The sequence below is a fragment of the Lindgomyces ingoldianus genome (genome assembly GCF_010093535.1).
Source record: "Lindgomyces ingoldianus strain ATCC 200398 unplaced genomic scaffold BDR25scaffold_2, whole genome shotgun sequence".
NCBI lineage: Eukaryota > Fungi > Ascomycota > Dothideomycetes > Pleosporales > Lindgomycetaceae > Lindgomyces > Lindgomyces ingoldianus.
Window position 1 is genome coordinate 1258025 of NW_022985163.1, and position 21448 is coordinate 1279472.

The 21448-nt window shown below is 44.4% G+C and overlaps 9 protein-coding genes across 9 annotated transcripts; 4 read left to right on the plus strand and 5 right to left on the minus strand.

Moving 5' to 3' along the window:
* Nucleotides 1–864: 864 nt before the first annotated feature.
* Nucleotides 865–1704, minus strand: BDR25DRAFT_300157 (uncharacterized protein). The gene has a single exon (XM_033689309.1). The coding sequence runs from the start codon at nt 1472–1474 to the stop codon at nt 1169–1171; it is 306 nt and encodes a 101-aa protein (XP_033553921.1). The 5' UTR covers nt 1475–1704; the 3' UTR covers nt 865–1168.
* BDR25DRAFT_348974 (uncharacterized protein) lies at nt 1586–2670 on the minus strand (the record flags this gene model as incomplete). Its single annotated transcript, XM_033694492.1, has 8 exons — nt 1586–1807; nt 1859–1945; nt 2007–2048; nt 2081–2215; nt 2272–2431; nt 2468–2533; nt 2587–2592; nt 2630–2670. 8 exons carry the CDS (start codon nt 2668–2670, stop codon nt 1586–1588), a joined length of 759 nt encoding a protein of 252 aa, XP_033553922.1.
* Nucleotides 2671–7278: 4608 nt separating this feature from the next.
* On the plus strand, nt 7279–8212 carry BDR25DRAFT_300158 (formyltetrahydrofolate deformylase hydrolase). Its single transcript, XM_033689310.1, has one exon. It carries the CDS (start codon nt 7340–7342, stop codon nt 8195–8197), a length of 858 nt encoding a protein of 285 aa, XP_033553923.1. The 5' UTR covers nt 7279–7339; the 3' UTR covers nt 8198–8212.
* A 223-nt stretch (nt 8213–8435) lies between these two features.
* BDR25DRAFT_330982 (NAD(P)-binding protein) lies at nt 8436–9431 on the plus strand (the record flags this gene model as incomplete). Its single annotated transcript, XM_033692582.1, has 5 exons — nt 8436–8554; nt 8637–8923; nt 9012–9062; nt 9123–9173; nt 9291–9431. The coding sequence occupies exons 1-5, from the start codon at nt 8476–8478 to the stop codon at nt 9429–9431; spliced, it is 609 nt and encodes a 202-aa protein (XP_033553924.1). The 5' UTR covers nt 8436–8475.
* Nucleotides 9432–9588: 157 nt separating this feature from the next.
* Nucleotides 9589–11520, minus strand: BDR25DRAFT_208566 (uncharacterized protein; the record flags this gene model as incomplete). The annotated part of the gene is made up of 1 exon (XM_033684570.1): nt 9589–11520. The coding sequence occupies one exon, from the start codon at nt 11518–11520 to the stop codon at nt 9589–9591; it is 1932 nt and encodes a 643-aa protein (XP_033553925.1).
* A 2233-nt stretch (nt 11521–13753) lies between these two features.
* BDR25DRAFT_371019 (uncharacterized protein) lies at nt 13754–14338 on the plus strand (the record flags this gene model as incomplete). The annotated part of the gene is made up of 2 exons (XM_033697173.1): nt 13754–14178; nt 14257–14338. Coding segments are annotated over 2 exons (507 nt in total), but the record flags the coding sequence as incomplete, so codon positions are not given.
* A 544-nt stretch (nt 14339–14882) lies between these two features.
* Nucleotides 14883–16171, minus strand: BDR25DRAFT_251649 (uncharacterized protein; the record flags this gene model as incomplete). The annotated part of the gene is made up of 4 exons (XM_033686131.1): nt 14883–14936; nt 15004–15132; nt 15379–15996; nt 16055–16171. Coding segments are annotated over 4 exons (918 nt in total), but the record flags the coding sequence as incomplete, so codon positions are not given.
* A 2236-nt stretch (nt 16172–18407) lies between these two features.
* BDR25DRAFT_309392 (uncharacterized protein) lies at nt 18408–18877 on the plus strand (the record flags this gene model as incomplete). The annotated part of the gene is made up of 3 exons (XM_033691078.1): nt 18408–18518; nt 18620–18715; nt 18770–18877. The coding sequence occupies 3 exons, from the start codon at nt 18408–18410 to the stop codon at nt 18875–18877; spliced, it is 315 nt and encodes a 104-aa protein (XP_033553928.1).
* Nucleotides 18878–20479: 1602 nt separating this feature from the next.
* Nucleotides 20480–21236, minus strand: BDR25DRAFT_309393 (uncharacterized protein; the record flags this gene model as incomplete). The annotated part of the gene is made up of 2 exons (XM_033691079.1): nt 20480–20613; nt 20666–21236. 2 exons carry the CDS (start codon nt 21234–21236, stop codon nt 20480–20482), a joined length of 705 nt encoding a protein of 234 aa, XP_033553929.1.
* Between the last annotated feature and the right edge of the window lie 212 nt (nt 21237–21448).

The window sequence follows — 21448 nt, forward strand, 5'->3', positions numbered from 1 at the left end:
CAAAGCCTAAGCGTATTGACGGTTTCCATGCTTTAATCCAACAGGCTTCAAGGCTTGGAAACCCCGTAGACGTATGAACCACTCCAGAACAAGGGAGTGGCAGTACGCGTGTTCAAAATTTTCGGTGTGGGGGCAGGTTCACTCTTCGTTTGTAATCAAAAAAAATGTTGCGCTGTGTTGTACAGTGCACTGCTGGCTGTCATAAAAGGAAATGGTGATGAAGACTGTATTGGCTAGTAAAGTAATAAAGCGGTCCGGGAGGGCGGATGTTTGCCACAACGTGAACTAGATTCGATTTAGATAAGTGTAATTATGAAGATCACGCACTTCCCAACGCTATATCTTAGCGCACATAATGGAACAAAAATGGGATGGCCTTGATTAATTAGTACCATTTCTTTCCTCCCTAAGTTCTTTGTGCGTGCTTGATAAGTACATTCGATGAGGGACTGCATCAATCGAGTCGCTAGGCGTCGGCATGATGCGTTTGGTTAGTAGTTTCAGCTAACAAAGAGGACACAAGGGGATGGACAAAAATTTTTCTCGTAAATGGAAGTAGAAATTGTATGGATACGAAACAAAACCGGAAGAGGAACATTAAGCATGCCTCATTATTCCTCGATCATGCTGAGTACTACATCTTGCCGAATCACATGATGATGACTCCTGTGTTAGGCAGATCTACGCATAATGTTGACGTAGCCGCATGATATTCAGGTAATATGAATGACCTCGATATGATTATATGATGGCAAATAGGCTCCGAATATTCCATCAGTAACGAGCAAGTGGATTACAAATACCTTCTCCACTAGTTAAATAAACATCGGGTCCAAGATTCCTTGGCTTCCGGCTCAGCCGCATCTCAACCCTCTTCCAAAGTCTCACACACCCATATCTTTAACTTAAAGTGCCACTAAAGGTCCCACCTGTTAGTACAGCCCTAATCAGCCTTTCTTTATCGGCAACTACATTATAGGCATTGTCCGCCTATCTCCCTTCTCTCTGGGCCCCAACTGGCCGCTCAAGCTCATGATCACCGCTCTACTCAACAGCAGTATTGAAGCCGCTCAATCTGCAATTAGCATATACAACCTTCTCTCTACCACGAAAGCGTATGGCTCACGTACCAATCTCGTGCAAGACCCAAACATCGATAAGTTAATCGCTAATGAGGCCTCCGCCGGGTAATTTTAAAGTATTCGAACATATAGTTTGCGCCAATACCGATCATGGATAGATTACCGAATGCATTGATCATTGTGGCGAAGGCGAGGACACCCCAGTGCAGATGCTGTTTTAGTCCGACACCGAAGATGACTACGCCGACAGGTGCTATTATGAATGAGGGGAACCAGAGTGTGTGGAGGCGGTACTCGGGAATCCAAGTCCCGCCCCGGTAATTTGCTACCCATAGTGGAATACGATCTAGTACGAAAAGAGAACTTGCACATGTATTAGTCCTACTTGCCATCTAGTGTAGGACATGGTAGAGAGGTAATTTAGGACAGAAATCGAGATCCTGGGAATGGCCTCTTTACTTCTAGCAAAAGGTTTAATAGATGGACCCTACCCTGATCATATTTTACGTTGTATGATAACATGTTGCATAGGATACAGGATCTGGACTTGCGCGATTGAACTTCGTCTCTTCCAGAATAAGCAGCACCAAAAGAGCAGAAAAGGCGACCATGGCAATACTCCACCAATATTCAACGGGCCAGTCAGCATTTGCTGCAACGAATCCTGCAAATGTAGGACTGAGTATAAATCCAAAGTCAAGGGCAATGTAAAAAGCTGTGAAAGCCTGGCCCCGCTGGTGGAGGAAGAAGATATATAGGATAGTACGCGCTCCTACTTGGATAGTCACAGTACCGAAAAAGCCTGCTACAAATCGCGAAGCAAGGTAGCCTCTGTAGTCGGTCAACTTAGTCATCTTAGTCGCCTAGGTCTGTGCTGATAGGGTCCCGAGAAGGGCCCAGAAGATAATAGAAAGACTGCCAAACCTCCAAGCCAGTGGGGTCATTACGAGTCCACCAGCCGCAAGTCTGGCAGAGGCGGGAGAACTACGATAGGCTACTTCGCTTGGCTTTTTGTGATAGATCTTGGACTGTTGAACAAGGTTGATTTGGTCGGCAAGAGGTGCTGCAAGTGCGGAGAAGGATGCGATACAACCGACCGCGAGAATGCGACCCTTCTTAGCAAATGGCCAGTTCTTTGGTTAGATCAGTCGTTATGTGAAGGCAAAGAGGGTTGATCGGGGGAACTGACGAGTGGATCTCGAGAATCATCACCAGGTTGAGGTATGAGTAATACTCGAGCTTGCCCCTGGGTCCAAGAGATGTAAATGGGAGCAGTTGACTCGGTGGATCCGACACGTGACTTTTTTTCGTCCCCCATGACTGTGATGTAGGTTGGTGGAGAATAGTGTCTGAGATAAGCGCCGTGAGAGGAACTTATAGAACACTCGCTCATTTTTGGGGAATCTAGAACCTGAATTGACGTGACAACGGGACGTATATTGATACATACTCTAAGATTGCACAACAGGGCCAAGTCTGGAATAGGATAGATAGTTGCAATCACAGTGAGCTACATATGTGAGCAACAGTCATAAAAGGATCAGGACTCCCTTTTTGATAGCTCCCAATATTCATTCTTTTCAAACATGGGTCGAGGAGTTAGTTGTTGGAGAGTCTCCTCTCCTTGTACGAGACTGGCCGAGATCTTATAATTTTAAGTGCCGAGAGCACAAGCAGCGTTCCTAACCGTACGTAATACGTTACAACTTGCTAAATTAATAGTTGTAACTTCTTAGATTGTAAGTATGTTTTAACATAAGCATAACATTTAAGTCTACTTACAGAGCGTAACTATTATAATTTACATTTTTTCTATGTTTTAATATTTTATAAAAAGTTATGTTATAACAGCTTATATATAGTCTACTAAAGATAATAATTTACTATAAATATAGCACTAATATAGCTAGTTTTTCTACAGTTAAAAAGCTTTAATTATTAGGCTAAAAAGCTTATTTTTGTTATAAGTAATAGTTCTTTTACTACTACTAAAGCTCCTCTTACAGTTGCAGCTTGTAGATAGAATAGATAAAAAGTTAAGAGTAATTTTATATAGTGTAGAATAGGTAAGCTGTCTAACTTATTCTTACTATGTAAAAAGATTAGTAAATAAAGGGCTATTATTCTTAGCTATAGTAACATCTTTATAGTAACTATTATAGTATTACTATAATTCTATTATTTTTTGCTGCTTTTTATATAAATAATTACTAGTAAAAAAGCTTATATTTATAAAAAAAGTTTACTTAAAGCTTTTATTATAATACTTGCTACCTAGTAACTTATGTTGTGTAGATAGTAGTTGCTTGTTATTCTCTACCTCTACCTCTACTTTAGTATTAACATACTTTTAAAAAATAGCTTTTATTAAAGCCTTAGCTTTTTTATGCTATAAAAAGTGCTTACGCTAGTAGTTTTTAAACTAAAGAAGATAAAGCTAAAAGTTAAGAATAGTTATAACATAATAATAAAATATAAGCAGCTTTATAATAAACTTTTTCTAGTATATAAGCAACTTCTCTATGCTAAATGCTATGCTAGATTTAAAGTAGTAATTATTACTTTTACTCTTAAGTTTATCCTTTATTTAGAGAAGCTTAGTATATAGGTGTTGTAAGTTAACAATAGTTATTTATAGAGATCTATATAAGCCCTTACCTTTAAAGTATTTTATTATAAAGTAAAAGACTTTAAAAAACTTATAAAAGTAATTAACTTTTTTTTATTTATTTTTAGTAATAATCTTAGTAAGAGTAGCATTACTAAGAATAGTAGAGTTAGTGCTATTATTCTTAGTGCCTCTTTACTTATAAATAAACTTAGTAATAGTGTCTTTAAGCTTATAACAGTAGAGAAGTATAAAATAAACGCTGTGCTAGTGTACACTACTATCTTATATAAGATTAAGGGTTCTAAAGCTCTAGAAAAGGTTCTTATTATTAAAAGTAGCTTAAAAAGTTATAAAAGCCTTTTAGTGTTTATATAACACTAATACTATGTTTATAAAGTTATAAAGCTTGCTTATAACTTTATGCTAATAGTATAGTTTAAATTAATCTTAAGAAGCAGCTTAGGCTAGCGCTGCTTTAAAAGCGTTTATCTCTTTTCTATATATAACTGCCTTAACTACTAGCTAGATTGTATAACTAGCGCAGCGTATACAGTGCTTAGAGGTAAGGGGCCTTTTAAGATGTTATATAAAGGCAGAGATAGTTTTATTATTATTATTTAACATATTATTAGCTACTAAATAATAAAATTTTAACATAATTTTAAAGTTATTAATAACTTTAATAATCTTCTTAGCTTAGTTTACTCTTATATAGTTACTATATAAGTTATAAAAGCTAATAAGTACATTATAGTGCTAGTAGTTAACATCTATATTAGTATAAGTAAGCATGTTATTATTAATTTTTATAGTGCTAAAGCGCTAAAATAATAAGCTAAGGTACATATACTAATAAAGTGTAATACTACACTTAGAAAGAAGAGGTAGTTTAGAGAAGTTTATATATTAATACTTAACATAATTTTACTTTAAGCTATTTTTAGTATTATTTAAATCTCTACTCTCTAGCATAGGCAGGCTTTATTTACATAAAAAGAAAATATAGTATCTAAGACTAAAAAAGCTATAAGAAGATTAGCTTAGTTTTAAGTAAAAATGCTTTAAAGTTTTACTAATAATACTATATTAAAAAAAATATTATAAAGAATAACTTAATTAATAACTGCTACCTATAACACTTTTTCTTACTACATGTTATAAGAGATAATATATAATAAGCTAGTAACCTTATAAGTAGCTTTAAATAGACTTACTAAAATTCTTAGCATATTAAGTAAAAGACCTTTTTTAAAGATATTAATTTTATGTTTTTTTCTAAGGTAGCTTATAATATAAGTGTAACTATTAACTTTCTTTACTTTTTTATAAATACCCTTAGTGTGGCACCTTTTATAGAGCTATAGCTTTACTTTAGAGCTGTTCTTTTTATTATTATACACTAAATCTGCTTTATGCTGCTAAATCTAGAAAAGCTGCTAGTTTCTATAGAGCTAGCTTTTGTGCTTTATGTAATACCTAACTTTTTTAGGCCTTAGCTTTCTATTTGCTAGCTAGAGGTTATTTTACTTTATAGTAAAAGCTACTTTGTTATTAAAACTAGTGTTAGCTAGGTACTTTTTTAAATAGGCATTAAATAGTGTACTGCCTTAGAATAAAACTAAAGAGAAAGATAATAAGGCCTTTAACTTAGTAAAGTAATAAAAACTAGCATAATAAAATACATTAGTTTACTAGAAAAAGCTAGCTTTAAAGAATCCTTAAAATAAAGTAGTACACCTACTGCGCTAAAGGAATTAGGACATTTAGCTTATAGTAGGTAAGATAATAGATGTAGATAAATTAATAATAATTTATAGGCTAAAAAGCTAACTATTTATATAAAATAGCACACTTTACTTCTAGCCTTTACTATAAGTGCTAATGTCTTATAAACTTTAGAGTTTTTACTTAATTATTACTCTAAAAACATAACTTTAAACATGCTTTTAATGTAATCCTATATGTGTCTAATTAGGTCCTATTTTAGTAGGAAAAGTTGCCTTTTTAAGACGTACTATAGTCTGTAATGGGCGCTCCTCTAGTCATACGTTACAACTCATATCTCTCCTACGTTTCAACGGCTCACGTGACTGTTACGGGTCGTATACTACGACTCGTAGTACGTACGGTTGGGAACCCTGAGCACAAGGTTGTATACCTGATGTCCTCTACCAATCGTTTTACAGTTGAGGAACCAACGCTTCGGAACCAATACAGACCCCGCTGGTGATTATCAGCATGAGCGATATCGATGCATCTTTTGGATGCTATTGAATTAATGCAACTACCTATAAATTTACGTATTTACCCCCAGTTTCCCTTCGCCATGTTAGAAAGAAAGACCACCACAAGCTGGGATTAATACCATGATTAATAAACTCGCGTAACGGTCCTTCAGGAGTCAGAACAATCCTCAATTTCTATCCAAAGCGACCTGATGGAGAGTTAGTTCATACAACGACTCCTTCATTCTTTAAACGGAAGCTTGACTCACGGTGCATGGTTGTGGAGAATATTCGCGGTCGAGAAGACGAGTTTACCTTTGACCGAAACGCTGCGCAATGGTTCACAGCTCCGACGGCCATGTCTTACGGGGACTATAACGACCCGGAGAAGGTGAAGGTGATATACCTGCCAGAGGCCATCTAGATTCTCAAGGAGACGTAATTATTAGCCAATCACGGTTCTCGGCTGGATGACATGATTGCCAATAGACTTGGAGCGACCCATATAATTGTCCAGAATTCTAACATCCGTCGACACCCTTGACCCACAGACGAAGAATTAGCCGCGTTCGACGAAAACGACATCACGACTAACTTCAACCGTCTCGGTGCGGCCCGCGACATCCACGTCGACGCGACGCGAGGGCTGCCGAGAAGGCTTTGAAACGACAGATCTCTGATGAAGAGGCCAAAAAGTTGAGGAGATGGTCTTATTTCTCATATTGGCGCCCACTGAAGACTATTCGAAGGGATCCCATCTGCGCAGCCGATGGATTGATAATTTGTAGTGAAGATCTTGCGGAGTTTGACAGGTTGATCTCTCATATAAACGTTTCGACGGAAGCCACAGCGTCAATTACAAGCCTTACCACAAATTTTTCTTCCGATGGGGGCATGGAGCCTGACGATGTTGTGCTGCTCAAGTTTCATGATACTGTAGAGAAAGATGACTGGGCGAAGCGTAGCCCGCATTGTAGCGTCGAGGATCCGGCATTCAAAGACGAAACCCCGAGAGAGAGCATCGAGCCGTGGGAGTGAATGGTTGCTCGATTGAACGTCTCCTCATCATTTTGTTGTCTTTGCTCTTCGGAGTGGTTTGACTGAAGAACAATGGCAGGTGCCGATCTCTAATATCGGCATTTAGGGGACATCATCATAGTCTGCGTTGCATCCTGTATCGTATCGAGTCCGGGCATTAATGGCATTGCAGACTTGATAATACAGTCGCATCACAAAGCTGAGAGGTGGTTGAAGTGACACGTTCGCGTTGCGGGGAAGGTGCAGTCTGGACACGGCCCGATCACTCCGTGAAAGACTTTTCCCCAACCGGATATATGACACCCCACCACGCGAGCCTCGAGAAAAAGTAAACCTCACCAACAGCCTTGTCTGTCTCCCAAACATCTTATCCCGTTGTAAAAATGGCCTCTAGAAATGGCGACGACCACTACCTCACCCTCTCATGTCCGGACAAGCCCGGGATCGTGCATGCCGTCACAGGGTTGCTCGCAGCCAATAGCTTCAACATCCTCGATCTTCAGCAATTTTCCGACCCAGCATCTGAGACCTTCTTCATGCGCGTGCACTTTGGTCCCGCTTCAGATCTCTCTCCCCTCCTCCCTTCCATGGCTACCCTCGCCGCAGAGATGAAAATGGACTATGAAATCCAACCCTTACAAAAGAAGCCACGGGTCCTAATCATGGTATCTAAAATTGGCCACTGTCTTAATGACCTCCTCTTCCGGCAAAAGAGTGGACAGTTAAAGATTGAGATACCACTCATCGTGTCAAACCATCCCGAGTTCAAGGAATTGGCTGCATCCTACGACATTGCATTCCACCACCTGCCCGTCACAAAGGACACCAAAGAAGTTCAAGAATCGCAAATCCTTTCTTTAATTAAGGAAAATGAGATTGATTTAATTGTTTTAGCGCGTTATATGCAGGTTCTCTCCCCGCGTCTTTGCGAAGCCATGTCTGGAAAAATAATCAACATTCACCATTCCTTCCTACCATCTTTTAAGGGGGCGAAACCCTATCATCAGGCGTATGAACGGGGCGTAAAGATTATCGGTGCGACGGCGCATTTTGTGACGGCAGATCTGGACGAGGGTCCGATTATTGAACAGAGGGTTACAAGAGTTGATCATGGGATGACACCAAAGGAGTTGGTAGAGGAGGGAAGTAATGTCGAGAGCCAAGTCTTGGCAGCGGCGGTGAAGTGGTGGAGTGAGAAAAGGGTGTTTTTGAATGGGAGCAAAACTGTTGTGTTCAACTGAGGGAATTGCCCTGGGGTTTCTTGTACATATTAGGGAATCAAAAGGTCGAAGGCCTTCAAGTGCTGATCCTCGCATTCCGCTGTGCAGACCGACGTCGGCTCCTTTAGTTAGCCCGCACTAGTCCCCGTCTCGAACTACTCAAGTGCATTTCAAGCCGCCACTGTGAATGTAGGCAACCCACTGTGTACAGAAAGAGTCCATATGAAAGTGTGAATCTTATGTTAAACATTAAAAAATTACCCTCTTCTCTTTCAGACATATCCTACATCAATTGTAAAATGGCGTCCACATCTGAACCCGACAAGAAGAACATACAATTAGAAGGTAAAGTCATCGCCATCACTGGCGCAAATCAAGGTACGTCTAACTGTCACCTCTATTGTCCCATTTTTGACTCATGTAATCATTATTGCCTCGAGCACTCACTTTACGATCCTAGAAATCGGCCTCGGGATAGCAGACTGCTGTCTCTCCAATGGCGCATCAAAAGTCTACTCTGTCGACATCGGCTCCCCTGGTAATGAATTTTCCAACCTACAATTAAAGTATCCAGACCAGTTCTTCTCTTTCCAGGCCAATGTCACAAAAGAAGAATCAATTTCCGTGGATCATATATTGTCTGAAACAGGAGCAATTCATGGTATGGTGTGTAATGCCGGGCGTACAAAACATATGCTGGCACTGGAATTTACGACCGAGGAGGTTGAGCAGCTTTGGGGTGTCAATGTAAGTTTGGAAGGCACCGTGGGTGTCTGCAGTATGGGGGCTGAAGACAGGCAGTTATACGAATCGTTTTGCTCTGCGAGAGTGGCAGCGAGGGCGTTCATTAAACTCGGCGTCAATGGCGTCTTATCGACCAAATAAAGTGAGGATTTCTTCCGCATTTCCCCTCTCACCCGTTCCTTCACGCCAAGATCCTTAACAGCAAGTTCCGTCAGCACCATACGGTGCCTCTAAAGCCGGTGCCCGGAACATGGTACACACCCTCGCCATGGAGTTGGCATAATACAATATCCGCGTAAACTATGTGTCTCCAAGCATTGTCAAAACCGCTATGACATATTGGGTGCCGCAGCAATCTGATTGGGAGTAGCAGTTGAAGTACTATGGCGGGATTCCCAGGTTCGCAGAAGTCGAGGAGTTGGGAGGAGCATATGTATATCTTTTGAGTGACGCGGCTAGCTATACAATGGGTATTGATATACCAATAAATGGGGTCATCGGTATTTGTTAGAGATGACATACGGCCGGATAATTGTGAGTATGTTGGGCTGTAAGGTCTCTTGTGAAGGTCTTGTGGATTGGATGACAGCGTTTGATGGGAGCCGTCCAACTCTTCGCCTGTCAGAACTTAGGTTGTTCGTTTTCGGTTCGAAATTCCTGAAGCTATGCTACTCCATCTTTTCTTTCTTTGACCCCAATCCGTTGTTTGCATACTTCGGTCCAGTATACTTCAACCCAGCATATGGCACTCCTCTCTTAATCGCCGTCAATTCCGAAGCAACCCCAAACGTGCAATGACTTAGACCTTGCAATCCATCTCCTGATCCAATATATTCCATCTCTTCCCCTCCTTCTGTTAAGACCCCAAATCTTAGGCGCGTATTCATCAGCTCCATTGGAAAAGGATCATTGCCTAAACATGCTCCTCGACTAATCTCGTCTAGCGTCGAATTCCTCGTAGTAACCATTATCCGCGAGAAACCAACCGAAAAAGTGGTTCCATCTTCCCAGACAGTCCAAGCTCCAATGATGAGGAATATTAGGGTGAAAAATATGACTGGTGCATAGCATCCCCAAAGCTTGCCAGCGTCATAAATGAAAGCTGCTTTATACCGCGTGGTATTCACCTCGACCCGATCTTCAGCAATCACGAGTAAATTCGGCGCTGAAAAAAGGGAAAGAATCATATCCGCATAAAAGTCTTGGAGCTCGATGTGAAGGTTATGAACCGGAAAACTGTTGGATTTCACAAGACGGGTTTTGGTGATATCGGAATAGGGTCGAGCGTAGGTGGCAGGACCAGGGATGGGTGGCTCTACTTCAATCTTCCCTTCGAGAAACTTCCGCAGAGATTGACCCACTGCATGGTATACGGCCGTCTTCTTATATAAGGGGACGTCGGTACGAGGGCTTACAAAACCAGAAGCGGGTACGAAGTCTTGGTAGTTTGGGATGCCATTGTCGTAGCGGGCATATGTTGTGTTGATGATCGGGGCAAGGAAGTTGTGAGAGATGGACGTATTGAAGAAGGGGCCTGTGTAGTTGTACTGAACAGTATAATTCGTCTCGTGATGGATGCATTGGAAAACATAGGGGTCGTATTTGGATGTCCAGGTGTCTTTAAAACGTGGGTCAGGGGGATCTGTTGTATTCACGGAGTACCCAATCCAGAGGATTGGTTCAGTCTTGAAGACGCCTACATCGTTGGTAATGTTGAGAGGAACACCTTGACGACCCAATTCTGTCTGAGGACGCAAGTATTCCCCGATGTCAACCTGGGCGAAATATGCTAACCGTCCGACAGGTGCTAAATAGCTCGTGTTGAAAGGTGCACCAAGTTCAGCCAGCTTCTTATCGTCATCTGCTCCATGGGCTAGCTCCTCGCACTTATACCCTGGGCCGACGAATGAAATTGTGTATGTGCAATTAAAATCGCCGCCACATGACCGGTACCTAGCGTCTTCTCGATTTAATGACTGGTTCTTTAAGCTATAAGCAGACATCAGAGATACACGCTCGATATCCGAGGCCGGCTTGTCATAGTAGTCAAACCAACCAGGGGCCGTCGCCGAAGGATCCGTAGTATTGACAAATATGAGAGATTTTTTCTTCGTAGTCCCATCCTTGGCGAACACCGGAACACGGTAGTCCTTGTAAGATTCAGCAGTGAAATTCAATGTTGGAACAGACAAGCTCGAGGTGTCGCGCTGGATGAAGACTCCAAATGTCAAGGCACCTGGGGACATGATGATGGTGGCGATAGGGATCAACCAAATTACCAACGCCATTAAAGTAGGAAGAGTTGCCTTGCCCCAGGTTTCCCAATGCAGAAACAAGGAGAGATCTTCAGTAGCCAAAAACAGCCGATCAATAGCCCAGACTGACAATACGTTCTCTCGGAAGGTCCTCCAGATCCGTTGACGGTAGCAGAGAATAACACAGCCACCAAAGGTAATCTTCGAGAAATATGCGAGAGCTCGTCCGTAAAGAACCAGGCGAATCCTCTTCTCAGGATCCTCTGGCGCCGTATGATGTAATCTTTTGTATAGGATGTGTTGGCTGAGAGCACCGAGTAGGCCAAGAAAAAACGATACAACCATGAGCGTTGGCGTTCTCCAATGAACTTTCCATTGTGCTGATTGGGTGGACCGATGTTGGATAAGGCTCTGGGTCATAAGATCCGTCCTCGCACGCGACAAACCCGACCCGAAAGAAGTTACAGAATCTGGAGTTTGCAAGTACTTCGGCCTCGGGCTTGACGATGAGAGGGGTGAATAGATGCTAGGAGAAGTGGCCAACTGGCTAAGATGGCGGACGTTGTCTGGAGACATTGGCGAAGACATTGGACTCATTTCAATACCCAACCCGGACTTTGCGGAACCCACTGTCTTCGTGGGCTTCCTTTGACTTCGGCTACGTGCATCTTTTTCAGTCCCAGGGGAACGGGTGGTGAAGAACTCAGGGCTGGAGACCCGGATCTCGGGCGATGAGACTGGAGGCGAGGCCGGCGAGGCTAAAGACTCCATAATTCGTCCAGAAAACTCAACTCGAAATCAGACGGCGCTGTGAGACATAATTGTGAACCTTTCACATGAGAATGCGACGGCTATGATGCCTGGGGAATATACAATTAATTGCAGGGAAAAATTCCAGAGAGGGAGGGCCAGAGGCAGGTGCAAGCTGAAAAGCACGCAAGGGCTGAAGGTTCAGGTGCCAAGGATTTAAGCCGGGGCCAAAATCCGCACCTGTGCATCGTCGTGCATGTAGTCGAGCGAATGAGGATGAATTCCAAGAACGCCACGTCGCTTGGTGCCCGGCATCAGCAATTTGGAAATGGCGGTTTTGGCAGATTAGGATAAAGAATAGAGAAAGAGGAGGATTTCCCTTCTAACATCTGCACCATTGCACCACAAGCAAATAGGATTCACGACTTGAATCGAATGGACAAACCCGCCTTTCTTCAAACATGTAGGGAATTTCAAACTAATCGCTTCACTCTTTTTGGAACTCCAGCCGTCCGGGAGTTTTTTGACCGAGTATTTGTACATATCAATGCAATCCGCCCAGTTGATTCGTCCGCGTTCAACGCTAGCCTGGAGGCGAAAGGTCACCAGCTGATCCCCCAGAGGTGCAAAGAGGGTATACATACTTGACTGACACGTCAGCGTCAGCTATCATCTGGTAGTCCGTAACGTATTGTATCAGTAAGCTGCGCATATCAGTAAACTGCGCGCCCCAAAACCCACTGAAAATGACGAAACCGCATCTCAAGGTCTCAACAAGAGCTTGAAAGAATAGTCTAAGATTTTCATTGTAGTTTTTGTTGCCTCTCTAGAGTATGCTGTAGATATATATATATAGAGAGAGAGAAATATATACTTCAATCCCTAAGACACCTGATTTTGACCTAATTTTACCCTAAATTTGGCCTGGAAATTTGATATCTTAACAACAGACTAAGTATAGAACCTAATAATCTAATATATGTCTTAGAAAGGGTATAAAAAGCTAATGTTAAATTATTAGATTTTTCTGTGTAGCCGTTCGTGAGATCTTGAGGTGTGCTTGTCGTCATTTTGGTGCTTTTTGGCTTACTGAGAGAATTCGTCACAGCCGAGCGTTCTTACTCGGCGAGAGAGTGAACACCGAACACATATTTGATGGCTTGACGTTTTGCTCAACCTTTAGCAATTGGCATTTATGGTGCTCTTTAATCCTCCAAACCCCGAATCTTCAAACATCGCTTTCGCCTGAACTCTCCTTGGAGATGAATCAGCCCGTCGTTTCCCTCGAGAAATCTCGCCAACAGCAAATCTCGAAAGCTTAGGTAACTAATGGCCAGACTTGAAAGTCCACTACGCAACCACAGTTATGCTAATGCTTCTTGAAAGGGGATTCGGGCTGCTACACTGAACAATTGTAGTTTGTGCTGAAAAAGAGAAACTGCGAGAGTCTACAGGGAATCTTACCAGCTATCTGCATAGGGTTGCAGTGAACACAACATTGAATGTCCAGGAGTGGAAGAAGATTAGTCAGCTGCTGGAAGCCGTCGGAATGTGATTGCACTCCATTGTGAGTCGTGCTCAGCGGAACTGAAATCTCAACGCTGGTGATGGTTTTTATCATATGTGATTCCCACCAGTTGATGATTCGGGGGGTAGGGTTTGCCAATGCACCGATGCAGAAAATGGGTTCAAGTCTCCACTTCCTTCTAGCGATACCGCCCTCCGGCCAGTGACGGATAACAGATCCGCTCAAGGCCTTGATTTAGCGGCCGTCCTTTTTTTCGGGGTGAGCGTAGCTCTGCGAGGGCCACATGCTCGTTCCACACTTCGAAAATGGGTTTGGCTTCCGCAGAGATCCAATAAAGAACATCCGCCGAAAATCAGACCCCAGTATTACTCAGTTTTGCATCCAGGTCCACATCACAAAGTCGGGTTGAATCGTCATTTGAATGCAGAGCGTGACATGTCTGGCACACAGTCCATTTTGAATCCCCGCGAAAGATTAGGCGGAGAAAGTGATCGTAGGTTGCGAGATCGCGCTCTTTCAAACCCTTCCAAGCAGACCAATCAATGGCGTGGTGAACGCGGCGATATGTTAACGAGAGCGCAGCGTTTTCAGAAATCGCCAGCAATGCTGCAATCTTGTGAAGAAGCTCAGCCGGGAGAGGGAGAATGTGCGTTAGATTCGGCAAGGATAGGCAAATGCGACCCGAAGAAAAGGTCGCGCAGAAATCTGTCACGTCTTCTCGGAAGGTAAAATAGCTGTAGGAAATGTTAGGCGGTCCAGGCAACAGATTTGATGTGGGGTTGACGGTACTGTGACGGTCCCAGCTACGGCGCTTGGTCTGGTGTCGGCAGATCCTCATTGTCAACCTTGGAATACTTTGGCCAGGCAATTCAAGAACAACCATAATGCTCGAACAAGACAAGGCACATAAAGATAGAGGGCTGCTTTTCATCTGGAATCCGTAAACCAGATTGGACATCTTCCAGGTGGGCACATATCCAAGGCAGCGAAGGAAATCTCCATGCGTTAAACTAAACTTGCATTAAATGGGCATTTCATTGTTCTCGGTGCAGTCGAGACACCTTCATACACAGTTCACAATAGTATTTAAAGGAAAATGGACGAATAACTTGGAAGATTCATATGATGGAGCTGCTTTCAAATGACAGAGAGAACTTTCGTTAGGCAATTCATTTTCCTGGACAGAATCATATCCTCCCCGATGGAAATTGGCCTTTATATACAACAGTAGCCACTTGATTTATCTGTCCATACGCCTCATATTTACGCGCATACACCGTTGGTACACTTCTGCCCACCAGCGCACTAAAGGGACATCATTAGAAGGGAAAGCTTTAGTTTCGGCATATTCACTCACCTGTTTAGCGCATGATCCACAGTTCTTGACGTCGGTTGCAAGGTTGAAGCAGCCATTAGGGCAAGGACTCAAACCCGCTGTGGTACACTTGCATTTTCCAGCTTGACAGGTCTGGCCTCCTCCACACTACAATAGTTAGCCAGATTCTCTCTTTTCTTCGAACAAATCATTAGAAATGTGGTTGGTGGTATACCTTATTGCCACAGGTACCGCAGTTTGTTGCATCGGTTTGGAGATCTTTACAAAGACCACCACAACTGGTTTGACCCGCCGAGATGCAAGTGCATTTTCCAGACGAACAGAACTGATCCTTCTTATTACACTAGACTGACAGTTAGCAATCCGAGCATGTGCATATAGGATTATAGAGATTTAAGTACCGTGACACCACAGGCCCCGCAATTAGCGATATCGTTGTCGAAATCCGGACAATTCAGTGTTCCTATAGCGCCTGGACATGGTGGCTTGCCAGTTTGTGTGCAAATGCAGGATCCGCTCGTGCATTGAGTCCCAATATCACACTACTAGAGGTCAGTTGTGTAAAGTGGGACGATATAATGAGACCTACTAGGGTGCCGCAAGTACCACAGTTGAACTGGTCGTTCTGCAGGTCAGTGCAGACTCCAGCGCAAGTCGTCGGACAGACACAGACTCCACCAGTGCATACAGAGCCGAGATCGCAGACGGTTCCGCATGCTCCACAGTTGTTAGTGTCAGTTTTGGAGTTGATGCATTTCCCACCACAGAGGATGTCGCTGGCATTTGGGCAAGCGCAGGCACCGTTGATACAGCTCAGCCCTGGAGCGCAAACTTTCCCGCAAGTGCCGCAGTTGTTGAGATCGGTTTTGAGATCCAGGCAGGTTGTACCACAAAGACTCTGTCCCGCAACAGGGCACGCGCACGCTCCGTTGGTACAAACTTGTGGTGCAGTGCAAACTGTTCCGCATGTTCCGCAATTGCTATTGTCAGTTTTGAGATTCTTGCAAGTAGTACCACAGAGCGACTGGCCGGCGGTAGGGCAGGCACAAACTCCGCTTGTGCAGACTTGTGGTGTAGTGCAAGTCGTACCACAGGCGCCGCAATTGGCCGAGTCGGTCTTGAGATTCTTGCACCCCGTCGAGCAGGCAGAAAGGAGGGAATTGTTACAGATGCAGTTGGACGACTGGCAAGTTGACGCTTGGGGACACTTGCGGTCGCATTAGTATACGTCTTAGGACGACTAATTTGTAAACAGGAGAACGTACAGTTTTCCCACATGCGCCGCAATTGTTGGTGGAGGTTTTAAGATTTACACATGTTCCAGAGCAAATAGTGAAGGCGGTGTTGGAGCAAGTACATTGTCCGGCGATGCATGTCCTCCCTCCGCCAACGCATTGGGGAGTGCATGCCTGGCCTAAGACCGTCGCTGCCCAGCCTACAAGTAGATGTGAGCACTTATATTTGGATTAGTTGGCCTCTGGGCTCACCAAACAACAGCAGAATTGAGGGCTTCATCGAAGGTGAACACGTCTCTCAAAATCCAATGAACAGCGCAAAATCCAGGAGAACCTGTTACCAATTTGTAACGTTCATGCTTGTGGTCTTATGTCTCACCGACCGCCTGGTGGAATGCAGCGGTGAACTCACTGTCCGCCACGAAAGTTCTTCTGTTGCGGAAGCGAATTTCTTCTAGGCGTGAAAGGCTTCGTCGAGCTGGAGAGTCAGTGGAAACTGGTTATTTACTCGCTTAATAATATCGAGGCGTTGAGGTAGCGATTGAAAAAGCTTGTCATTGGAGATCGCAACGAAGGCTTGGGTTTGGCGAATTGATTCCGCCTCTAGATTCCTAGTAGATTCCACTTCGTGGAAAGCTCGGGCGCGTCAAGCTCTGCGATCCGAAATGAGCTAGTGGTTTTGGTACTGCCGCTCGTTAAATAAGAGAGTGGTGTCGAAAGGGATGAGCTCCATATCTGATTAGCAGATTGTTACCTCTCAACGTTTCCGTAGGTTACTGACTATTCTGAATTTCTTCGATACCTATGGGCAATACATGAGCCGAGATGACGAGATACAGCCTGTTAAATACGATTGGAATGGTGCGTGAATAAAAGAGACATCAATTCAATTTGCCATTTCTAGATCGACTTGCGAAAGGATGTAGATGACGGGTGAGGGAAGAGTGGCGAGTGAAAAGTTCTAAGGATGGATGGGAGCTCCTGCCAAGAATGGCTAATGCGTGCCTGAGCTGGGAATTGTGTATGGAACAAAATCTCAGGGTTTTTGCACAAGCATCCGTTGGGTAAGCATCTGTCAGAAGGTCTTCGACGTAATCGAACTCATTGTAAAGAATCAGAAGACCGGATTTGAGGAAGATCCAAGGCTAACACGCTTCAGCTAATCCTTTCTAGAAGTTCAAAAATCATACGATTTCCAGATATCAAAGAATCCTCGATAATTTGCTATTTCAAAACTTAATGTATCACATAACTGTATGGCTAAATAAGTTTCTAGTTTGCAATACCTAATCCAAAGAAATGTTCCAAAAGACCAGAATTTTCAGCGCTACCTCTGCCACATATCCGATGTTCAAGAACCACACCCACACGAATACGAACCTAGAGCCTTACACATTAAAGCTCCTCCCCACTTTCCCTCGAGTCTAAAAACCCCCCTCATCCACGATGCTACCCCCTTTCACCACTCGCTGGCAACTTAGATCGTCTTTCACCCTCCTCGACTCCTGAAGATAGAAAACGTGGTGAAATACGTTAGGCTATACTCTGTTTAGAGTAGCACTATGCATGGTGGTTTGTGCGTCCTCGGTTCTCTCATCACCCTGGCTGAGCTAGCTGAGATAATTGTCAGATGAAATCGTTGACCTCCTTCACGTCGCTGAGAATGTAGCAGGAAAGGTGTGCAATTGTTCGGTAGATATTTGCTACTATTTTTCTGTCTCTGAACGGGCGGTCCACGTATTGTGACTGCTTGTCAGAGGACACTCTTTCTGCAGTCCCAACACTGGTCAATTTCCAATTTTTTGATTGCTATATCACACGACAATCATACAGGCGAGCTTAATGGAATTTCGTTCTTATTCAATGTGTATGTCTTTGCTAGACACCTTCAGGCGCTAGGCTTTCTATGGGGATGTAATCCGAACTTCACTCATAGATAGAATTCGTCGCCGCAGAACCGTGGCGTGCCTTCCAAACGCGTGGCCGGGCTGTCCTCTCAGTCTACCATCCACGTTTCATTTACATTTTGATGACACCTTAGAGCACACTATATGATATCAAGGCATCGTAGCGTTGTATTGCTGCTTTCAAGAGACTCCTGGTAGGTGTTCCTCACTATATTCCCAGAGAAAGGCCTCCATAAAGCCCACCGGCTTCGATCGGCTTCCGGTGCTTTCCTTATTTCACCTTGTGGACAGTGGCGGATACTGAAGTTTGGTGAGTGACTAATAGAACGCAATCTGCACCTTCCTCAAGCTCTCACACGGCTTAAGCCCGAGTAGACATAAACACCCAGCCCAGATTCTCTTGCCCCCCCTTCACCTTCTAGTCACGACTCCACCCTTGTACCTTCCCCATACCATCAAATTCAATTCTGCCAACCATGAAGCGTTTCCTCCTCATCCTCGCAGCCACTGCTACCATATCTACCGCGGCTCCCACAACTAGCGATAACTGTCAGGCTTGTAAGACGTTCTACGATCGTTGTGTGGCTGTATGTCAAACCTTCCACATCCATTCCTTCCCCTGCCATAAACCAAACTTCCCTCCTGCGTAAAGTTACAATGAAGTGGGAGCTGACTCCTTTCTATGTAGGGCAACTGGGGTCTCGGCAACTACCGGGGCCAGTGGCGCAACTGCCGGGACGATACCTGCATTGCGAACTATCCGCTTACTTTCACACCCATGGAGGTGAGTTAAAGGGCGATTCTCCTCGAAGCTGAAGCCAATGTTTTGTGCTTATAGTGCGGCCATTGCGGATACTGTGATTGGAAGAAGGGCGAGGAGCATGGCGAGATGGCCACAGGTAGAGCTCTTGCTGGTGGTGCAGCTGGTGAGGCCGGAAAGGTCTGATCGACGCGACATCCCCACTGAGTCATCTACTCATGATTGTAAGCTATTTCTGCTTCAACACGATGGATCGACTCACTGATGTCTCACCTAGACGGAATAGAATGGATTTGCAAAGGAGAGATGCTTTACGAATACCCTTCCATTACAGGCTCATTTAGAAGTAGATTCGTGGAGGAGAGGAATTAGGTTACTTCCTAGGGAGATTGCGGCGGAAGAGGCTGCATACACAATAGAAATCCTCTTACACTTTCCTAAATAGGCAAAATACCCGTTCTGCAGCTCGTATGAGGCAGTCTGAAGGCCTCAACATTTTGTCAATTCCACACCCGCATCTCATCAACCTTAATAACCTTGCCTACCCCCTCCGTCGCCCCAGCCTACCGCCTCATCAGGCTCATGCGCGTAACATGGCAACATGCTAGCGGGCTTCCCGACAGCATTTTCTTCTCAACACCTCTGGTCTTTCAGTGTCACCTTCAATGTGTCATCTACACTTAATTCACTTCTTGGTGTCATCTTAGAAGCCACGATGAAATAGCCCGGTCATCTGAGTTTATATTAATACTCGAGATCTTTACGAGAGACGTCGGTAAGTCCTCATCAAATGAAATTCTCCATCGAGGTTCCGTACTCACTAATTAGGGAGTGGGAGACCATGGGGCCTCAGGGAGAGACCGGGATACACCACCGTCTTCGAGCTCTCACGGGGTCTAACTTTTGAGGGTCTCAAGAAACCCTAATATAAGAACCTCCCCTCCACCATAGACTGTCTGCCATCCCATCAACTCCTACCCTGAACGCCCACCTTCATAACTTTTCGACATACTAACAGCTTCAAACCTCTCAGATTCAACTCCATCAAACATGAGGCTACCCTCCTCGCCACTGCAGCTACTACTGCCGTCTCCTCCGCTGTCCCACCCGTTCATGCTATTATTGCGACCATCTCTTTCAAGCTTGGGTAGACGTACGTTGAACTTCCCGCATCCCTTCTTTGCCTGTCCTAACCCACTTTCAGCTATCTGATTTACAACGGGCGTAGAGCCCACTGTCCCTATAAAGACAAATCTGGGCATGGGCTGCCGCGGTCACCGCTGGTGGGGTAAAGATCGATAATTAATGTAGCCTCAAAGTGATTCTTACCTCCTATGGCAGCATCACACAAATGACACAATGGAATAATCCGGCTGTAGCCACGAATGAAAGATTGATGCTATATTTAGCGACAGTGAGTAAAACCGCAAAATAGAGAGAGATGAACTGGTGTTGTGCCATGTTATGTTATATACTCGCACACTAAAGTATATATAAAGAATGTTGCTAGGAGATAGATGTTGATAGTAAGGACCAAGACGTAGCATCCTTGTAATGAGTGATTGACACTGAAATGATACGGCAGATGGAAGGCAACATTGGAACAGGCACGAGAATTCAGTGGCTGTGTGATTCAATCCCTTCGGCTTGCACTAGCATTACTTCTCTTGTAGCTGGTCTTCCCACCCCACCCCATTCCCCGCCTTCTTCATTTTGATATTGCACCTGGGAGCGAGTTCGCAGTCTCTTCTCAGGTGGTGAAAAGCGGGTGTAGAGCACTATCACTGCCTACAAGAATGTAGCAAAGATGCCAGCGAGAAGCGGAACGAAGAGATACGGCATTGATTGGACAGTAAGACCGGAAGCGGCGTTCGTTGTGCCGCCAGTTGATTGGGCCTGGGTAGCGCTGCTTGAAGCAGAGGCTAAACATAGTCAGCATTATTCCGATCACATATATCAGGAGGTAAGCCTCACCACCACCGGAGTTGGCCTTCTGCTGCTGAGCGCACAGATCCGTAAGTGTGGTATTGGCCTGCAGAGCCTTCAACTTGGTTGTTGCATTACCAATCTTTTCCTCTAGCTTCGCCATCTGGGTGTCATTCAGCTTCTTCTTCGCCATGAAGGCATCCATGGCGGTTTGGTTGTTGGCAAGGTTGGCCAAGTTCGCGAGTTTCTTCATGGCCTTGCACTCTCCCACAACCTTCTGGTGAGCATCTATGACGGCGCATTCGGTGACCAGCGTCGTGTTGGCCTGCATGGTTTGGAGCTCAGTGGTGGCGTTCGCAGCCTTCGCTTTCAACGCCTCGACTTCTGTCTGATTGAGCTTGCCCTTTGCCACCAAGGCGTCAAGCTTGGTTTGATTGGCGGCGAGGGCGGTAAGGTGGGTGAGTTTGGACATGGTTCGACAGGCCTTGTTTACCGAGTTTCCATTGGTGGTGCCATTGTTTTTACCGCCTTTCCGAGGAGCAAGAATGCCTTCTGGCCAGGCATAGGATGAGGTGACGAGGGCGAAGAGTAGCGCAACGATGAAGCTGAAAGAACGCATCTTGATAGCGACAAACGATAGAATATCCACACAGAAGGTGAAGAAAAGAAAAACGTTAATGACAGGGGAAGGCGAGAAGTGAAGGTCGGACCGGCCGAGGCAATAATCGAGAAGAATGGAAAGGATGGCTAAGGAGGGGGTTTGCACTTGGCACTCATGGCTCGAAACTATATACATGAGGCAACAAAGGGTACGCTCATCGACAACTACGC

Bases quoted from the DNA above. Each gene is read 5' to 3' on its own strand.
- BDR25DRAFT_300157 (XM_033689309.1), bottom strand. From the start codon at position 1,474: ATGGCAAGTAGGACTAATACATGTGCAAGTTCTCTTTTCGTACTAGAT.
- BDR25DRAFT_300158 (XM_033689310.1), top strand. From the start codon at position 7,340: ATGGCCTCTAGAAATGGCGACGACCACTACCTCACCCTCTCATGTCCG.